Genomic DNA, 20,691 nt, shown 5'->3' with positions numbered 1-20,691 from the left:
TGTGTGTATAGTGCTGTATATGTGTGTATATGTGTGTGTGTGTGTGTGTATGTGTGTGTGCCTTGCTGTAGCTGTGTATATTATATGTAATATACTATAAATACATTTTATTTTATTTATTTATTTATTTATTTATTTATGTTGTGCATCACATGTCTTGGGAGAACCATGTTCTGTGTGTGTGTGTGTGTGTGTGTGTGTATGTGTGCTTGCCTTGTGTCTGGCATAGCACAAGCATCTATCAGCATGCGTACATGCAAGTGCGCTTTACTGTAGGTACTGTACATATTACCCTTTGTATAGCGTAATAATGTGCATTGCGTATCGCAGGTCTTGGACGTCCTCTGCTCCTTGTGCGTGTGCCACGGTGTGGCGGTGCGCTCAAACCAGCATCTCATCTGTGACAACTTACTGCCTGGGCGGGACCTGCTCCTTCAGACGCGCCTGGTCAACCACGTCAGCAGGTACCAAAGCGCACGTCCCTCCCTGCTCGCCTGTCAGCCTTCACAGATCGCTTGCTGCTCAGCTGCCATAGAGTGGAACCGGCTCGGCACCCTTCAAACTGTAGACGGGGGTGTCCGGTCTTATCCGGAAAGGACCGGTGTGGGTGCTGGTTCTTGTTTTAGCCCAGCACTAAGACACCTGATTCTACTTATCAAGGCCTTGATTGAAGACCGCGATTAGTTCATTGGTTGAATCAGGTCTCGTAGTGCTGGGTCAAGAAATGTTAATACTTTTATGCCATGCAAGTGTCAGGAGAAAGGTGGATTTGGCTTGACTCCAAACTGATGAGGTTTCAGTGTAAGGATTGGTTCCTAATTGTGCTCTTTATTTGTTTTTGTTTTTTTGGTCTCGCTTGTGTACAAATGACAAATCGCGTTCTCTTCCTGATCTTGGAAAAGCATGCGGCCAAACATCTTCCTGGGCATCAGCGAAGGCTCCGCCCAGTACAAAAAGTGGTACTACGAGCTGATCGTGGACCAGGTGGAGACCTTCGTCACGGCCGAGGCGACCCACCTGCGCGTGGGCTGGGCCACCACCGACGGGTACTCCCCCTACCCCGGCGGCGGAGAGGGCTGGGGGGGCAACGGCGTCGGCGACGACCTCTACTCCTACAGCTTTGACGGGCTTCACCTCTGGTCAGGTAAGAAAGGGGCCTGGCCTGTGCCTCTCCAGCAGGTGTGATTGAGGGTATTCTTCTATTTTCAGGCCATTATGACCGAACACTAAGATTGTTTAGGCTGCAAATAGAAGTGAATGCCACTCTGAGTCATAGATATGACTGCTTCACGAATCGCTTATCAACCAGTGCAGCCCACTGCAAATCTCTCTGCTGCCTCTGGTATGGAGGTGTAAATTTTTTGTATTTTAGTACAATGCTTTACTAATATTGGATTAACGTACAATCATAGGACAGCAAACAATATAAATAATGTTTCAGTAACAAACTTGGTTTACAGTGGTCTTCCCCTGGCAGTGTAGTATAATGATGAGGTGACTGGGTTTGCCACTCAAAGATGCTGGATTTGATTGTCAGGTGGAACACTCTTGATCAAGGTACTTATCCTAAAGTGCTTCAGTAAAAAATCTTGCTGTATAAATAGATTGTATGTGGGGAACAATGTAATCTGTGTAAATTTTTGGATTGGAGTGTCTGCTGAATGCTGAAATTCAATGTACTATATACAATTTTCAGAGGTTAGGAGCGGTGAGCTTTTAATGTGTACATGAAAATGCTCACTTTCTCAGTGCCTGTTTTGTGCTGTATTGCTGTGGAATTGTTTCAGTTTGTTTGGTGTTTATTATCTGTAGGGAATCCGGCGTCAGCGATGCGTTAGAGCGTGTAAAGGTCACGGGTTCTGCAGGCCTGTCAGACGCGTCACCGTGCGTCTTATTAAGGAAACATTCGCGACTCCAGAGCGTTGCTTTCTTCAGCCGCACGCCGGGGTGCGTTCCCGCTCCGAGCGCGCATGCTGCGCGAGGGGAGGAGTGTGTAAAAGTCAATCGCGCAACCTCGCTGGAGGAAGAGAGCTTGGCCGTGTGCCAGAACACAACACTTGCAGCCCACCTAAAATGCTTATAAGCATTGGGGTTTCGTGGCCAACATGTCAAATAATGTTACTAAGGGACAGTACAAGACAGTATTTATTCATATAGATTCCACATATGTGATTGCATAGCTGGGAGAACGGTAGATGGCAACATACATTGAAGCACGCTTGTGCTGTATGTTCACTGAAGTCCCAGAAGCTGCGTGCTGCTTCTTTTTAAAATTCTGGCAGTGAGGAGACCAGTAAACATGGACTATCCGCACAATTATTATTCATCAACAATCATTTTAATTTTCTCAGTAAACAAGAATAGAAATATTGGCAGAGACACTGAAGGCGTCTTTCAAAATAAATCAGGAAGTTTGCTAAATGTACTCAAGATACACGTCAAAGCTGTTGGCAAGGTGAAAATTTCCAAATGCAATCAATTTTTTATAATGGATCACCTGATTTAGTTCACCTGTGTAGCATGTTCATGGAGGAGGGAGTCATTCCAGCCAGTATACTGTAGCTATATGAATGTACTGTATGTAGCCTGTTGTCAATGACAATTATTACAGTTTAATGAAGTCTAAAAGCTTGTGGACATTTGAATCATGTAATAAAATGTATGTTGGGAAGCAATGCTGATGACAAGACTGTTGCTCATTCTAAATTCCCTTGTATAAACCAGGGCTGGGTAGGAGAGCCATGAAAATAGTGTGAGGTACAGTATATTTTCCTTCCTAGTGTGGAGGATATTGATATTTCTGCTTCAGGAGCAACAAGGAGATAAATCCCTCTCTTGGCTCGGTTCCCGAGACATATATTATCGGGCTTTCATTTTCCACCAAAGCAAACAACGCGCAATCGGCATAAACCAGGCCTGGCGGCTGCTTTAGGAGGTGCGGTCGACGCCCAGTGCGTCTTCATCGCTGCCCGCGGCCGTTCGAGGTGATCTCCGGGTGAAGCCGCATCGCGGCGCGCGGCGGGAAATGAGGTCGTATTTCCCCCCCCTTCTGCGTACAGGCTGCATCGCGCGCACGGTGAGCTCGCCCAACCAGCACCTCCTCCGAGCCGACGACGTGGTCAGCTGCTGCCTGGACCTCAGCGCCCCCAGCATCTCCTTCCGCATCAACGGCCAGCCCGTCCAGGGCATGTTCGAGAACTTCAACGCCGACGGCCTCTTCTTCCCCGTCACCAGCTTCTCGGCGGGGGTGAAGTGAGTGTTTTTCTTTTCTCTTTCGCCCGCTGTTTATCGGGCCTCGTAAACGCTCCGGCCTCCATTAGCGTTTTCTGGCTCCTCGACGAGCCTTTTCGGCCTTGGCCATTAGGCCTCGGTACTTAATCACGCGCTCAATTCTTGTCCAATAATTGTTCAATTATTAATATCTCGCTGAAAAAAAATTTAGCGCGAGAGCAGACAAACTGCCATGAATGGGGTATACTTTGTCATAATGCAATTACGCCGGTTCCCTGAAGCTGTAGGTTAATTGTTTTACCATTGATTTCGTATTACTCTGCTTTCACCCATACTGCTGACCGGGGAAAGGTACTGTCCGATAACAGCCGCATTGTGAAGCCCCATTGAGAGGTGGGGCATCGGTCGGCCGGTTGGTTTTGTTGTATGGCTGATCTATCAAAGGGAGGCTAATCGGATTGCGGAAGTGCCGCGGACGATCAGAGGGCCGAGGCTCTTAGACGACGGCAGATTCGGTGTCGAGTTTGTGGATCGCGTTCAAGGAACGCCCACTTTGTCTGCAGCCATACATCACTTCCCACAAGTAATTGAATTGCCAGACAATCTTTGCCAGTTGCAGGGATGCGAAAAGCACCTTTGCACAAGATTCACCAAACAAGGATGTGCGAGTTGTACAGACACAAGCTGACTGCTTACGGAAGATTCAAGGAGAATCAGAGAGGAAGTATTTAAAATGGCTAGAGTAAATAACAGTGGGGAGTTAATTGGTTTCACACAGAGATTTTTTTGGTCAATAAATTTAATTTCAAATGATAGACAACAGATAATAACCTTTGGCAAAAACTTAATCACAAGGAATTACCAGATAGAGAAGGGAAACATGGTTGCCAATGTTCTTTTTTGCTTTAAGCAGATGTTTCTCTGAATTTGAATGCATTTACAATTAGGGGAATTCCGGTCTGATTTTTGGTCTGTACTGTGTACTGCTTTCCACAAAGCAAAGCCAGGCCAGGAGCCAGAAATTCACACTCACAGTTTCACATAAAACAGCTGTATTCAGGCACACTGTCTCACAGCCTGTCCAAATGCAGAGCAGAGATGACTATAACCGCCTCACCATCCACTTCCTCCTCACAGAGTGCGTTTCCTGTTGGGAGGGCGGCACGGAGAGTTCAAGTTTCTCCCGCCCCCGGGATACGCCCCTTGTTTCGAGGCGGTGTTACCCCGTGAGAAGCTGCGGGTGGAACACAGCCAGGAGTACAAGCAGGACCACGGTGGGACGCGTGACCTTCTGGGCCCAACCGTGACCCTCACGCAAGCTGCCTTCACCCCGACTCCTGTGGACACCAGCCAGGTACGACCCCTTCTTAGTCCCTCTCGGAGATCCCGTCCCAGGGCAGGCCCTGACTCTGGTGTCGTCTGTCTTGTTTGTTAGATCGTTCTGCCCCCTCATTTGGAGCGGATCCGGGAGAAGTTGGCTGAAAACATCCACGAGCTCTGGGTCATGAATAAGATTGAACTTGGCTGGACGTATGGGACTGTGAGTACTTACTTACGGGCTACTTAGGCTGCTAATTCCTTACACTTTCCTAGGGAATACAGTCTCTGTTCTTGCATCAGGTCTGCTCCTTACATTATGTTAGTTGCTGTTTGGCATAAGGCCTTGTAATGGGGATTAGTATGGCCAGGCTACTTCAGCCATCACATCACCATACCAAACAGCTAAAATGAAATTGTAGATGAATATTATATATATATATATATATATATATATATATATATATATATATAGTATATAATACAAATAGATTTTGTAATGGCTGCTCATAATATACAATAGCAGATAGGCAAGCTAAACATTCACCTGCTATAGCATGTTCAACAAGCAGTATTTTCAGTAGCGGAAAACTACTGTTGGAATGGCCTTTTTTGGGGGGAGGAGATAGGTGTTCCCTGAAGAAGAAAGAAAATGGAAGAAACAGCAGGTCTTGAGCCGCTCTGAAAGCACCAGGCAGCATGTTTTGAATTTTCAGGCTGAGAAGCAGCAGGCGGGCTGGGTGTAGCCAGCCAATCAGCAGCGGATGGCCAGAGGGAGCAGGAGCATAGGAGGGCATGATGATGGACATGCTGGAGCTGTGCTGTTGACAGAGCAGTAGGGCAGGAGGCGGGATTTGCATTGGGTCTGCGCCATCACCTTTAGCCAATGAAATGGTTGGCAGGGTGACAGGGTTGGTGCACCAGGCCAGAATCAGGGTTATAGAAGAGCTGGAGGGGCAGAGTGGTCTTGCCTATATTATCAGCCAGGAGACATTTAAATTGGTATCTGTGGGCCAAAGGCTGTGTGTTAGGCCAGTAGACCAGTCTGCCAATGGCGAGCAGGGCTTGGAGAAAAATGTAACCTTAAACATTGACATAAGTAAAGAATAGGTTAAGAATTTACTTTTTCTTCTCAGGCACATTTGGTGAGTTCGCAAAACAATTTGTTGTTGTGAAGCATTTAATTGTGGAGAGTCAAGCTTCAGGAAGAACGCTGATTGAATCCAGGCTCGGCTTGATAAAGGCTGAGACCCCGCGCTGCCTCACACGGCTGCTCCAAAGAGCTCTGACTTGCGCACCAGAATTCGTCTTTTAAAATGGTGGAGAGAGGCTGGGCGAGAATGGCACGCAGTCTGTTCTGGCAGGGCTTCGCTACAGCCACTGCGTCATTAGCGTAGGAGTGCGGCTCCTGGCATGTTCCCGTGTAGCGCTGAATGAAATCCGACACGCGCTCCCTGGGCGATTTCAGTGACGGGAATGTAATCAATGGGCTGATAAAGATGGCCGGCCGTGTGCAGCGGGACGGAGTGCTGGACCTGCGGGGAGAGACTCAAACTGGATTTTAAAACTGGGAACTGGACGATTTACTGGCTCCTTTCCACATAAAGCGAAATGCTTTGTGTATAATTAGACAGTTGATTATTACTGATTTGAATCAATTAATTAGACTCAAGCAAATGATGGTTTCTTTCTGAACTGAATATCTAACAGCAGTGTTATGATCGTTGCAATTATGCAGTAACAGTATATACCCATTATCACCAATTCAATTTCTGTTCATTAACAACAGCTTCTATAGGCTGAAGGAAAAAAACTCAAAAAACAAAAGTGGTTGTGTTCTACTTGAACTGAGTAGCCTATGCAGTACTGCATATAATCAATTTGTGGGTAACAATCTGGTAATGTGATTATTGCGTGAACTTCCATATTTCATGCTCTCGTTCGCTTTTACAAAATGACAAGGCTTGTCAGGTAGAATTTAATTTCAGTGTGCTCCTACTTTGTCTGCCCTCCTCCCATATGTACGCATTCACACGAGCACGCATGCACACTCACACACACACACACACACACACACACACACACACACAAGCCCATGCTCACACACACGCACATGCTCACCTACACACACGCGCACACACAGAACAGAGAGTCCTGAGAGCCTAATTTATGGGCATATTTCTCATTCCGTCCTTCCCTGGGGACTCTGCTCCTCCACGCTCGTAGGGGTGCCCTTGTGCTTTGTGCTCTGGGGAGGCACGCTGCCGCATTGCTAATTAAGCCTTGTCCTCCAGTCACACAGAGCTCCCCAACACTTGTCACTCTCACGTTTGCTTGAGTAATCAATTTTCACTTTTTCAGTGAGATTGCTGTGCCTACTATTTGAGCACAACCATTTCTGAGTACATGTTTAAGGCAAGGCTGAAGAGTGGTGCAGTACTCTGCAAACTACCCGATACTGTATATTGTAGACTGCAATAAGTATAGAGAAAATGAATTATTGCATGCAAAAAAGGCCTTAAGAAAATAAATAATCTGACATCTTTACTTGTTCCTCAGGTACGAGATGACAACAAGAGACAACACCCCTGCCTGGTTGAGTTCTCCAAGCTTCCGGAACAAGAGCGCAGTTACAACCTCCAGATGTCTCTGGAAACCTTGAAGTAAGTTTCCTCCAGGTGCTCTGGTTTCCTCCAGGTTGCGTTAATTGGAGAGTCTAAATTCGCCTTGGGTTGTGAACGTGTGTGAATGGTGTGTGGGCCCTGCGATGGATTGGCGTCTGTCCAGAGTGTATGCCTTTCACCCAAGGTCTACTGGGATAGGGCTCCACCCCCTGCGACCCTGACCAGGAGTAAGTGGTTTAGAAAATGGATGTATGATGTATTTTTAACTGCTTTTAGAGGTCCATCTCTGAAATCATGACTTTATTAATAATTAGAGATGTTATCTCCTGCAAAGGCCTGTTCATTTTAAATCTAATAGAAGTATGGAATCGCTAATTATACAATGTAGGTGATTTGCTGCTTAACGCTAGGGCTTGCATAGCACGTGTGTGATTAAAAATGAAATGACATGGTGTTTAATTGCAAGATTAATTTTTAGATTAAAGATGTTAGTGTTGTATTGAACAAACTGAACAGACTTTCAGTAGTCTGTGGGGAGCATGTGCACTGATGATTGCAAAGGAAGATACAGTGTCTGAAATGGGATGAACTGGATTTATGTAAAAACATCTATTACAGAATTGATTTTTCTTTGTGGGTTGAACAATTGCAAGCCATTTGATTGAAAAGGCTCTTACATTTTCATTAGTTTGCAGCATTTAGCAGACACTCTTATCAAGATTGACTTACACAAATTGCATTTTTACATAAAATGGATTTATAAATGTGGATATTTTTACCCAAGCAATTCAAGTTGAATATCTTGCTCAAGAGTACAATGGCAGCATCCGTACTGGGAATCTAATGCAGAACCTTTAAGTTACATGCCCAAACCTTTCCCAGACCATTACACAACACTACTGCCCCTGCACTACACTGCTAACCCTTGTCTCAATAGGTAGTGTCGCTTTCTGAAAACTCAAATTTCACCTACATCCAGGTACACAATTTCAGGAGCAATTTGAAACCTCTGGGGACAACTTTTTTAGTTTTAATGAATTCCATAATACCAGGAATGGGCTTACCGGCATGAGACACCAGGATGAGATGTGGAGCACTATATAAATGCAAAAATGTGTTTGTGACCTGTATCTGAGGCTCAGACATGAATCAGGTCTCTCCTGTAATTAAATCCCTCACATTTTAATGGAGCGTGTGATAGACAGATGCATAGACGTGCTGGAGAAGCATTGGAATTTTGTTGTGGTTTTTTTGCATATATTGATTCTCAGTCATTAAACCCTTCCCCCACCCCCTAAGAGTTGTGAAAAGGATCACAAATCAATTTTACTGTATACATCCTAGTGGACCGCCATTACATTTTGAATACAGTCTTACCAGTCAAAGGTCATATCGTAGGTTTTGAATATCCAATTCAGATTCTGCCCTGAAGATGTGCATGTGAGAGAGCCTTTTTCTCACATCAGAAAAATGTGAGGCTTGGCTTCTACTGCAAGTGCCTGCTACCAAAGTCAGTGCCAACGACCTGATTGATGTCATGGGAGGGATTTCGCTAATGGACATATGGCTCGATGGGTTTCCTGTGAACTTTTAAGGCCAGACATGGTAGTTGATTGACTCTAAATTACTGGATTTGATGGAAGATGGCTCAGGTGTAAAGCAAGCAAATGGCTCCTCTCCCTTCTCACTTGCTCTCGTTCCGCTCCACTCCTATCGTCCTGCGATAGGTGCCATCGCAGCCCTTATTCATTAGTCAGGGGTTCACTAGACTTTCTCAGCAAAGGATCCACTGAATAAGCCCATATATATATATATATATATATATATATATATATATATATTTTATACAAAAGTTTTATTATGTTTTTCTGTGGTCTTCATCATATCACTTATGCAAACCAGTATCCATTACAGAAAGGAGGGGAAAAAGAAAGAAAAAGCACAAAAAGCCTGTGTGTTTTTTGAGAACCCACAGGCTTTTAGCCTTAAGAAAATGCTGTCATTTGACAGGCAAAATATGGAACTAATAAAGAACTGTATATGTCACAATACTGTAACACCCTGTGTAGTGTTCAGACTGTTAAGCGTGAATTACAGTGCTAGGGCTTTCACACGGGTGTAATGTGAGTATCACAGGACTCTTGTGACTCGCCTCGGCCCTATCTCATTACCCAGTGGGGAGTCCCGACCGAGGTTTAGGAGCCACAGCGAACCCATGCAGTGGCACGCTACGGCAGCCTGAGCAGGTGCGGACAGTGTTCTGTTGAAAGCCATTTTAGGATGTCTGTCTTGGTTCGTTTCCTTCCTCCCTGAAGGACTCTCCTGGCCCTGGGCTGTCACGTGGGTGTGGCCGATGAGCATGCCGAAGAGAAGGTGAAGAATCTGAAGCTGTCCCCCAAGTGAGTTCCGCCTGTTAGACAAACATCTCGGGGAGATTTTAGGAATTAAAACCCCCTTCCAGTGAAATGACGAGCCAGTCTTTGTGCTGTTTGTATCCTTGAGATAGAGCAACTGTCAGAATGTTGTTCTGTCTAGTTTACACAGTAATCTATGAATGTGATTATTACCGGACTGAGAAAGAGGGCCTTTTTTATTTTGAGATGAGATGATCTCCTGAATGTAGCTCAGAAAAATATAAGCATAAATGCCATGCAAATATTGAAATATTCAGGACTTATTGCCACTTTTGCCATATGTTTTGCATTTTTTCATTCCTAAAGACCTCAATATATTTTGTCATATGTCCAATGCATTTGTATAGTATACATCCAAAATAAACCTTTCCTATACTCCGGCTATTCATATTACTATGGATGGTCATATTTTTTTGATTTGGGACTAGTCCTCCATAGATTTTACCTCCAGTTAAAGACGAGCGCCTTGCAGTATGGCGTGTCTAAACTTGCGACGGGGCTTGCAGGTATGAGCTGTCGAGTGGATACAAGCCCGCCCCCATGGACCTGAGCCACATCAAGCTGGCGTCCACGCAGGAGGCCATGGTGGACAAGCTGGCGGAGAATGCCCACAACGTGTGGGCCAGGGACAGGATCCGACAGGGCTGGACGTACGGCATCCAGCAGGTAAACTTGGCCGCGGACGGTGGCGGGCGGACCGGGCAGGGCGGGGCGGGGCGGGGGTGAGGTTGGTGAGAGGTCGCCAAAACAGCAGGATGGAGGTCATGAAAAATGTATCGGCCCCTGCATTTTTAATGTGCTGGCTGCGGGGAGAAGCTGTCCAGGATGATGGGATGTGTGGTTGCAGAGCTGGGAGGAGAGGTGTGCTCCTAGTGCCTGGCTCTACCCCTCTCTCCCAGGGCTGGAAGTGGAGCAGGCTCAGGCATCACGCTGCCTCTGCAGATAATTAACTCAAAGTCCAAAATGTGTTAATTAGAGAGCAGGTGAATGGAAACCGAGCAGAAGGATAAATCGGTCTCTCGTTATCTACGGAAGGTGTTCATAAAACTGGTGAAAAAAATAAAAAATAAAAGAAACTCAAAATAGACCAGGCATCAAGAAAACCCTTATGACACTGCAGTACAGAGAACTCTGCTGCTGTCATTAAAGCACATTCACAGACTCACAGAATAAAAGGAAACTATCTCCAGCGCACCCCTGTTCTGGAGAACGCGGAAGCGTTTGTTCAGATTTGCTGAGCGGGCAATCTTATTCAGGGCAAACTTGCGAAGTAGTTTACAATTTACATATTATCTGTTTTTCCAGATGGTCACGTACCGAATTTGTTCAGGTTTTAGCATCTTGCACGAGGAAGTAACAGCGTCCCACATCGTGGGATGCACACAGGCAACAATCAGCATCACTTCTACCTCACGCTGCCACCGTGGCTAATCTCGTTTCACAAAGGCTGCCTACTGACACCCAGGATGCCAGGACGTGCTAACTGCCTTCCGCCTCTGCACTCTTCCTCTGTGTAGGATGTGAAGAACAGGAGGAACCCTCGCCTCGTTCCCTACGCCCTGCTGGACGAGAGGACCAAAAAGTCCAACAAGGACAGCCTGAGGGAGGCTGTGCGCACCCTGCTGGGGTACGGGTACAATCTGGAGGCCCCCGACCAAGATCACGGTACGTCTCTGAGACGGCTCCCACGCCTTCCCTCCGCACCGCCGCATTAGCGTTCAGAGGAAGAGCCACAGGGGAGTCTATCCCGCCATTTTAAGACAGGATCAATAAAAACCCTGCCAGTAACCCTGATGTAGAAATTTCCCCTCTCTGCTTCCGTTCGTTTTTACAATGGGCTCTATTTCATACGGGCGGCAATTTTTTTTCCCTCTCTCTTGCTGCATGAAGGAATTTACTGCTTTATCACGGCCTCTTGCCTTTTGCTGCTGCTACAGCAGGGAGCTGGGACTCGTGTTTATCTGATTCCCTTGGATTACATGCAGGAGGCCTCCCAATAGGAAGAAATTAATTGATTCAGCACTGATAAGTCTAACACAAAGACGGGCTGATTACAGTGGACCCCACTTCGCCCTGCTGTCGTCCTCTGATACGGGTACCTGGTGGACCACAGTAAACCCCCTCCTTGAACTCCCTACACCTGCTTTCAGATGACTGAGCCAACACTCCCCAGTGCTTCATGTTCCTTCACTATCACTGTTGTACAGTCCTGTCAGCACTGAACATTGCTGATGTAATAAGGATCAGAAATGTGAGGTGGCTCAGATGGATCAAGGATTACCTAAACTCTGGCTTTCTGCCCGTTATGAATGAATTTAGTGTACAAAGGGTTTACCTTTAGGGTTGTTCATTTGCATAGCGCATTTTGTAAGCACAGCTGTCACTAGTTAAGTGCAGGACATGTAGTACGATTCCGTGGCCCCTCCCACAACATTCTCTTCACCTATATGTACAGTACCTAGGCTAAACAATGAGGCACCACATGGTGACCACCTGAGGCTACTGTTAGAGAAACAAGAGATAAGGATATGACTCACGTTCATACTGTAACTGACTTATGTCCATAACAGGCTTATGTCCATAACAGAGCAGTGATCGGTGGCGGTGGTTTCACACCTGTGGCCCTGTAATGCTGGCAGCTGAAGCTAGGCTTGTTTCACACGGTTCTTCTTTCACCTCCTCCTCCTATTCATCAATCCCACCCTCCCTGTTCTTCAGCCGCGCGGTCCGACATGAGCAACCTGCTGGCCGAGAGGTTCCGGGTCTTCCGCGCGGAGAAGCCGTATAGCGTGAACGCTGGAAAGTGGTACTTTGAGTTCGAGGTGGTGACGGCGGGGGAGATGAGGGTGGGATGGGCTCGGCCTGGCTGTCTGCCTGACCAGGAGCTGGGATCCGACGAGCAGGCTTTTGTGTTCGATGGCTTCAAGGTAAGTGAACAGCGTTCGAACAGTAAAAATAAAAATCAATAGCCGTAGCTTTAAACAGCACTATAACCTCGGCTGCTGCACTTTTAGCTAGCGGGAAAGATCTTTAGCTACATTATAAATATCTATCATTTTATCTACGTTTATATGTGAATCTTTAACTACAGTAAACCTCTTTAGCTAAACCTTAAGCTGAAGTTAAAATATCTGTAGCTTTCTGATGTGCTTGTGTGGACAGCCCAATGAAGGGGCTGCAAATACGTTGAATGCTGACTGCCTGAATTACAGCCCTTATTGCACTACAGTCCTCTGTGTAATTACAGTGCTCGCCCACCTCCTGTTATTCAGAGAGAGTGTGCGAGCAGTTGAGAGTTATGAAGTTGGGGGTAGTTGTTGGGGGGGTGGACGGCTGCGTGGGGCGTGGCAGCAGCGTTCGGTGACGGCGGGCTCCGGGTTCCAGGCGCAGCGCTGGCACCAGGGAAACGAGCACTTCGGCCGGTCCTGGCAGCTGGGCGATGTGGTGGGCTGCATGGTGGACATGAACGAGCACACCATGATGTTCACCCTCAACGGGGAGGTGCTCCTCGACGACTCGGGCTCTGAGCTGGCCTTCAAGGACTTTGAGGTTTGGGAAGGTCAGTGGCTGCCCCACCCCCCAACCCACTTAAGTCTCCCTGCCGAAACTCTCTTCCTTACATATTCTTTAAAAATTCCCATTTGACTTGACCCACCTCACTTCCATTAACCGCTAACTTATAAGGATAGCATTTTTGCAGCTTGTGTATAAATGTGCAATTTAATAACTAAAGAGACTAATCATGAATATGCCTCCTCTGGGGTTCCTGAGCATACGGTGCAGTACAAGTGAATGAATCGGCACCTGTGTTTGCTTAATGACTGTAAGAAGACTAGCACATGCCTGAGAGTCAGCCTGCTGATGGAGCAAAACTGGGATCACTGTCCCGTTACACAGAAGGAGAGGGGCTTTCCAATAACCGTGATGTTTGTAGGTGAATGCATCCCTCCTAACAGATGAATACAGTGGCTTATGTTTACCAGTAAGTTCACTTATCTGGTAATGTCATAGCAGGTGATCTGTCATGACAAGCATTTGAAGATGAAGCATTTTTTTACACTAATGCCACCTACTGGCCGTGATAGATACTGCCGCAGCCATGCGCCGGTTGGAGCTGGTACCTGCATTCAGTCATCTCCTCGCGGATGTAATCAGTGAACTTGAGCTGCTGTATGGTTTGTTCTTTAAAAACCCTCTTTTGGGTTTTATTTGGGCCCTTATCGGCGCGTCCTCGCCCCTCTCCCGTAGGATTCATCCCGGTGTGCAGCCTGGGCGTGAGTCAGATGGGCAGGATGAATTTCGGAAAGGACGTCAGCACTCTCAAGTACTTCACCATCTGCGGCCTGCAGGAAGGCTACGAGCCCTTCGCGGTCAACATGAACCGCGACCTGACCATGTGGCTGAGCAAGAGGCTGCCCCAGTACATCCCTGTCCCACCAAACCACGAGCACATTGAGGTGAGTGTCCCCCTCCTAAATGCTGCCCCAGTTCACATTGTTGTACAACTTATGAGCTCACCCCCCCCCCCACCCCCAGCCTCCCAGAATTCTGCCACAATTCAACACAGTCCCTCCAAACTACTAAAATCTCCATTTGGGCTAAATACAGGTTAAGTCTCTCTTTGTATCATTTCACTTTGAACCTGCCCTGTACCCCATTTCACTTTGAATGAAGACATAAATTCTCAATTTGTTTCTGTTTGGCTTGGAGCAAGTACCCTTTTTGTGCCAAAACAAGCACCTGCCTGCACTAACAATGATGCAGCTGTTTCTGTTTCGCCTGTCCTGAAAAGGTTATGAGGATCGATGGAACCGTTGAGAGCTCGCCGTGTCTGAAGGTCATGCAGAGGTCATTCGGGTCTCAGAACAGTAACACCGACATCGCGTTCTACCGCTTGAGCATGCCCATTGAGTGCGCGGAGTGTTTCTCCAAATCGCCGGGGGGCACTCTGCCATCCAACGGCAGCTTCTTCTCACCAAAGAAGGAACTGGAGGATTTTGAGACGGTCTCAGACTTTGAGGTCCTCATGAAAACGGCTCATGGACACTTGGGTTCCAACGGCCCAGAGAAAGACAAGGATGAGTTTAACAACCACAAGGACTACAACCAAGAGAAGCCTTCCAAACTCAAACAAAGGTTTTGATGCCAATTGGCTTTACTATCATACTTGTTATTTGGAGATGGCAAAATCCAAAATGCATTGACTGACCAGGCAGGGAACAATTTTCATGTGATTAAAGGGCATGTATTATGATTTCATGAGAATGTAAAACCCAGTAAAAGTGTTTGTAATTTTAAAGTGTGTCACTGAAGGACCACTGACTTTGTGTGTGTTTGCTAGGAACATACATGCTTAACTTGCTGTTCAGTGTGAAGCATTTTATAGGAAAAACACCCTTTAAAGATACTGTTAGATTTTAATTGTCAAGTGAACTGTGGACAATTTTTTAAGGAACACTCTATGGTGTTCAGTCTTGGTGGTCCCTCTAATTATGTGTCCATATCACCCTGATGAGTGACAGGTGAAGACCATGCCCTCTGCAACAGTGTCTTGTGTTCCAGGTTCATGCTGAAGCGGAGTAAGCCTGACTTCAGCACCAGCCACTCGTCAGCTCGCCTGTCAGAGGAAGTGCTGGCTGACGAGAGGGACGACTATGAGTACCTGATGCAGACGTCCACGGTAAGGGGCATAGCGGTAGGGGAACACGGCTTCATGAACCTCACCTACATGAACGAATCAAATTACCCTCCGCTTCCTACTGAAGCATTGTGATTGGCCTAGTCCTGTCACTGGTAGAATATACAGTATGTGATTCCACCCATTTTGAGATTCATTAAGCTTCAGTCTTGCAAGACAAAATGGAACCTTTCATTTAAATTTTGGGAAATTGTAGAGACTTTGCTTACTCCATTATCTGGCCCCTAAAGTAACAGAATTTAAACAGTGTGAATGTAATAATATGACTATCTCTGATCTTTGCTTATTTTGACATTTTTGTCTTAACTTTATGCTCAAATTACAGTAGGCCAAAAACACTAGCTGTGGTGCCTACCAGGTCCTTCAAATCACGTGCATAAAACCATTCCACTTCTGCTTGTGGGCTAAACTTACAATGTAGGAATCTATAAAAGCACTTCAAAAGCATTCAATCTGATAGATTAAAGTGTATGGTTTTAGTAGTTTGAGTAAGCAGCTGCTATTTCTCGCTGAATTAGTCTTTCAATTTTTGGAGGCGTAAATGAGAACCAGATCCCTCCAATTACCCTTGTGGGACCTGAGTAGCCCCATTTCATTTCTGCCTGTTTGGGTTTAGTGTCTTAATGTGCTGTTCTTGTTCAATTTTTGTATCCAATTATTTTGAGTTAACAAATCTGTTAAGGGGCCAGGGAATAATTTAATAGTTTTCCCACATTGTTTTTCTAGTTTTTATTCACTCAGGATGTGCTGTGACAAACGTAAAAAATTCAACATGGAAAGTGATTGACCACCCCTGCTATGTCAAAGATGTAGAAGTCTTTTTACTGTTTTATTAGTGTTGACACATATCTGATTGTTCCTGTGTCCTCAGTACTATTATTCTGTGAGGATCTTCCCTGGCCAGGAGCCCTCCAGTGTGTGGGTGGGCTGGGTAACCTCAGATTTCCACCAATATGACACGGCCTTCGACCTGGAGAAGGTGCGCACTGTGACCGTCACCCTGGGCGACGAGAAGGGCAAGGTGCACGAGAGGTGAGTCTAAATTTGCCCTGTGCTGTTCAGAGCAAAGTCTGGAATCCCACAAGATCCTTCTCTTGCACATTACCCCAAATGCCCTGCCAGGACCATTTCTGGATGCTCTCTAGCGTGTTGATTTCACAAAGAACATGAAGAGACTGGTAAAGGGCATTATGGGTATTGTGGTTGGATATACTGGGGGAGAAGACACAGATTTGACTGCAAGTCTGAAACTGCCATCCCATCATTACTTTGCGCTTTCCCACCTCTGTTCCAATGGCAGCATCAAGCGAAGTAACTGCTACATGGTGTGGGCCGGAGAGAGCACCAGCCCAGGACAGAGCCGCAACAACAACGGGCTGGAGATTGGCTGTCTGGTGGACACCGCCAATGGGCTGCTGACCTTCACCGCCAATGGCAAGGAGCTCAGCACCTACTACCAGGTAAAAGATCTAAACTGGCCCCAGCCAGTTTTCATACTCTTGAGTTTGTGTCAAAGTAAGAGTTTTCATGAAGGAATCTATATGAGCTGTGGCCATACCATCGAGCAGGCCATGAGATTACTCACTTGGAAAACAGGAGCTGGTACAGTACATACACAGTATTTATTTGGGGGTCATAAGTGGGCTATTTTTGTGTGAAATGTGGCACGGCTTCTCTATGAATCAGATTTGTTTTTGGCTTACCTGTGCGCTGTGTACCTTTAGCTCCAGCGCTGGTGTATTTATAGCTCTGTGTTCCTCCTCTCAGGTTGAGCCCAGCACCAAGCTGTTCCCTGCGGTTTTCGCTCAGGCCACCAGCCCCAACGTGTTTCAGTTCGAACTGGGACGGATAAAGGTAACCATGTCGACGTGACAAAAGACCCGCCGCAAATAGAGCCGCTCAAAACGCTGTGCGTGGAAATGCCGGCATCTCGTGGTCTCGAGGGTCCTGGCCTGTCAGCCATATTCTCCTGCACCTCGGCATTGTGACAAGCCTCTCATGCCAAAATATAGCTCTCCAAATGATACTGAGTTTCAGCACAAGGTTTCAATTATATAGAGCTCCTAACTGTGAGACTCCACCACTTAGTCCTGACTCTTTCTACCTTCCTTACATCCCAGCATTGGAATAGGATTCTTCTGGGGACTGATGGTATAAAAAGTGATTAACAGAAAAAGGCTAACGTCCTGCAAAGGCCAGCATGTGGTTTTTTTTTGTTGTGTTAGATATTTCTAATGTTGAAAAGCCATTTGGTCAGCAGGGCCTCCCCTGGCTCTTTGTGGGTAGATATAGGCCCTGTGTTACTCGGGGTTTCAGAAGGCAATGTTCCAAGGTCTAGAGTTCTTATTACTTTATCGAGGGCATCTGTGACGTTTGGTCGCTCAGCGTGAAGCTGGCTGAGGCGGTGAATCATCCTGTATGAACATTTGACTTTAACTGAACTGTTCTCCCGCAAACAGCGTGGGGTCTGTGTCATGCGCTTGAGATGCCATCTTCTGTTTTTGTTTCTCTGGTTCAATTCAATCCTCGTCTGTATTATCGCATATAACAATTACACTGCAAAAAAGGCTGTCGGAACAAGTGTTTTAGTCTTGTAATGAGACTTGTAATCTTATTTTTTTCTTAAGTAGAAAATATTATCTATTTTAAGATACTGTTTGCTTGACAAGTGAAATTTCCTTACCCCATTGGCAAATGTTGAAATGAGTCAAGCCTCATTGGCAATATTTTTGTTTTATTTAGCAAAAAAGTAATAAAAATAAGATTTTAAGTCACAGTGTAAGACAAATACATGTTAAGGTTTATATTTGGTTTTTACAGTGTAGAAATCCTGGGATGGGCTTTGCTGAATAGTTTTAAAGATGATGTAAATGCAGTGAGAAGGCAATGCTGGTCAGTCTGGTTCATGATTGCCGTTTGTTTATCCCTTTGTCAGAACGTGATGCCCCTGTCAGCGGGCCTGTTCAAGAGCGAGCAAAAGAACCCCATGCCCCAGTGCCCGCCCCGGCTGCACGTCCAGTTCCTCACGCCCGTCCTGTGGAGCCGGGTGCCCAACCACTTCCCCAAGGTGGAGACGTCCCGCATTAACGACCGCCACGGCTGGCTGGTGCACTGCTGCGAGCCTCTGCAGTTCATGTCCCTGCACATCCCCGAGGAGAACAGGTCAGAGGTCACACCCCCTCCCATTCAGCAAAATACTACAAATTAGTTCTGAAGAAGCAGACTTCCCAATGGAGCAAACGTCCCCTGCTTTTATAAGCATTTGCAGAAATGCTCTGTAATGTTAGCCAAAAACTGACCCAGGATGTCAGTTTAGAATTTAAATGACTCTAGTATCAAACATGGGAGAAAAAAATGCACTAGAGTACCAGTAAGTGGCATGAGAGATTATTCTATTCGTAATATGTGCTTGTGTGTGTAACTCTATAAGAGTTTAGTCTATGTGACATGTGTTAGCTGTGTGTAACTTATGTAGCATGTATATACCTGTGTATGAGAAGCTTTCTCTATATTACCCTATAGGTCAGTGGATATCCTGGAGCTGACAGAACAGACAGACCTGCTGAAGTTTCACTTCCACACCCTGAGGCTGTACTCGGCCGTCTGCGCCCTGGGCAACAACCGGGTGGCGCACGCCCTCTGCAGCCACGTGGACGAGGCCCAGCTGCTCTACGCCATCGAGAACAAGTACATGCCGGGCCTGCTGAGGACGGGCTACTACGACCTGCTCATCGACATCCACCTCAGCACCTACGCCACCGCCCGCCTCATGATGAACAACGAGTACATCGTGCCCATGACTGACGAGACCAAGAGCATCACGCTCTTCCCCGACGAGAAGAAGAAGCACGGGCTCCCGGGCATCGGCCTCAGCACCTCCCTCCGGCCCAGGATGCACTTCTCCTCGCCCAGCTTTGTCAGCGTGGGCGGCGACTTCTTCCAGTACAGCCCCGAGTTCCCGCTGGACATCCTGAAGACCAAGACCATCGAGATGCTGACGGAGGCCGTGCGGGAGGGCAGCCTGCACGTGCGGGACCCCATAGGGGGCAGCACCGAGTTCCTGTTCGTGCCCCTCATAAAGCTGTTCTACACCCTGCTCATCATGGGTGTCTTCCACAATGGCGACCTCAAGAACATCCTGCAGCTCATCGAGCCCAGCGTCTTCTCCGAGGACTCAGGCCGCGAGCGGGCCGACACGCCCGACGGCAACGGCTTCAAGGGCGAGCTCCGGATAGAGGGAGCGGGGGCAGAGGATGGAGGGAGGGCGGGGAACGTCCCCAAAGAGGGACTGCTCCAGATGAAGCTCCCAGAGCCGGTCAAGCTGCAAGTGAGACTCAGCGTCTTCTGGCTTTTTATTTTTACACCTGTATCCGTATCCAGAAATAAATGCATGCTATTATTTCCGTTAGCTTTCAACCGGCCACCCAATGGAGGTGAGATTTGTGGGAAACGGTCACATTTCTTACCCTCTACAGGTACATGAGGACACATCACATCTGGAAAAAGATGTGGCTGCTGTTTAATGCAAGGTCATTTCTCCCCTCATAGTACAAAGCAGCATATTTCTTCCACCCGCGCCCCCCCAACCACTGTGCAGTGTTCCATCTTGGAGCCATTCAGACCTCCTTGAGGCCACCTCTGTGCTAATTGGGCGGCTAGTTGAAAAGTGACGATTTGCAGTGCTCAAGGAACATTAGCAGAAAGTCACATACTATGATGTATTCACTTCAGATATTTAACTGTGGCAAGTCATTTACATTTCAGTGCCTTTGGTAAGAATGATCGTTTAATGGTATGGTTCTCAGTTTTAATGGGCTTTTGTGTGTCTGGGGTTTTGGGAAGTGGTTAATGAATATTAACTGCAGCATTCACACCCGTGGGTGCCTCACTGGTGGCTTTAGGCCTCATAGTTACACCCCAGCCTGAGCTTTCCTATCTCTCTGTTCCTTGCAGATGTGTCATCTGCTTCAGTACCTGTGCGACTGTCAGGTAAGGCACAGGATAGAGGCGGTGGTGGCCTTCTCCGACGACTTTGTGGCCAACCTCCAGGACAACCAGCGCTTCCGCTACAACGAGGTGATGCAGGCGCTCAACATGTCTGCCGCGCTGACCGCTAGGAAGACCAAAGAGTTTCGATCGCCACCACAGGAGCAGGTTGGCAGTTCTGTCCCGCGTGGCTTTGGGGGTCTCTGGGGAGGGGCACGCCTTTGGCTAGTTTCCCATGCCTCACCTTGTCCCTGCCCTCTTCCAACAGATCAACATGCTGCTGAACTTTAAGGATGAGAAGCAGGACTGCCCGTGTCCAGAGGATATCAGAGAACAGCTTCTGGACTTCCATGAGGACTTGATGACCCACTGTGGTAGGCCTGGACTCCTGGGTTTAGTCTGTTCTTTTTAGTCTTTCACT

At 47.0% G+C, this 20,691-nt stretch overlaps 1 protein-coding gene across 8 annotated transcripts in view; it reads left to right on the top strand.

The window, feature by feature from the left end:
• ryr2a (ryanodine receptor 2a (cardiac)) overlaps positions 1–20,691 on the top strand; it is a 162,603-nt gene that overhangs the window by 88,148 nt on the left and 53,764 nt on the right. For all 8 annotated transcript variants that reach the window (XR_004763988.1, XM_035404659.1, XM_035404655.1 and 5 more), the window contains 21 exons: positions 331–464; positions 903–1,144; positions 3,060–3,252; positions 4,369–4,585; positions 4,667–4,771; positions 7,108–7,211; positions 9,488–9,571; positions 10,093–10,252; positions 11,104–11,251; positions 12,305–12,513; positions 12,971–13,145; positions 13,835–14,043; positions 14,379–14,722; positions 15,149–15,266; positions 16,156–16,316; positions 16,585–16,744; positions 17,052–17,138; positions 18,220–18,446; positions 18,807–19,611; positions 20,238–20,438; positions 20,539–20,644. Coding sequence is in view for 7 of the 8 variants with exons in the window: in XM_035404659.1 (XP_035260550.1) it covers positions 331–464; positions 903–1,144; positions 3,060–3,252; positions 4,369–4,585; positions 4,667–4,771; positions 7,108–7,211; positions 9,488–9,571; positions 10,093–10,252; positions 11,104–11,251; positions 12,305–12,513; positions 12,971–13,145; positions 13,835–14,043; positions 14,379–14,722; positions 15,149–15,266; positions 16,156–16,316; positions 16,585–16,744; positions 17,052–17,138; positions 18,220–18,446; positions 18,807–19,611; positions 20,238–20,438; positions 20,539–20,644 (4,189 nt within the window). In the remaining variant the exon portion in view is untranslated. The remainder of the gene's footprint in view (positions 1–330; positions 465–902; positions 1,145–3,059; positions 3,253–4,368; positions 4,586–4,666; positions 4,772–7,107; positions 7,212–9,487; positions 9,572–10,092; positions 10,253–11,103; positions 11,252–12,304; positions 12,514–12,970; positions 13,146–13,834; positions 14,044–14,378; positions 14,723–15,148; positions 15,267–16,155; positions 16,317–16,584; positions 16,745–17,051; positions 17,139–18,219; positions 18,447–18,806; positions 19,612–20,237; positions 20,439–20,538; positions 20,645–20,691) is intronic.

Source organism: Anguilla anguilla, chromosome 2 (assembly GCF_013347855.1).
Source record: "Anguilla anguilla isolate fAngAng1 chromosome 2, fAngAng1.pri, whole genome shotgun sequence".
Taxonomy (NCBI): Eukaryota; Metazoa; Chordata; class Actinopteri; order Anguilliformes; family Anguillidae; genus Anguilla; species Anguilla anguilla.
The sequence above is the reverse complement of the archived record's forward strand: the minus strand, read 5'-3'. Positions and strand labels throughout refer to the sequence as shown.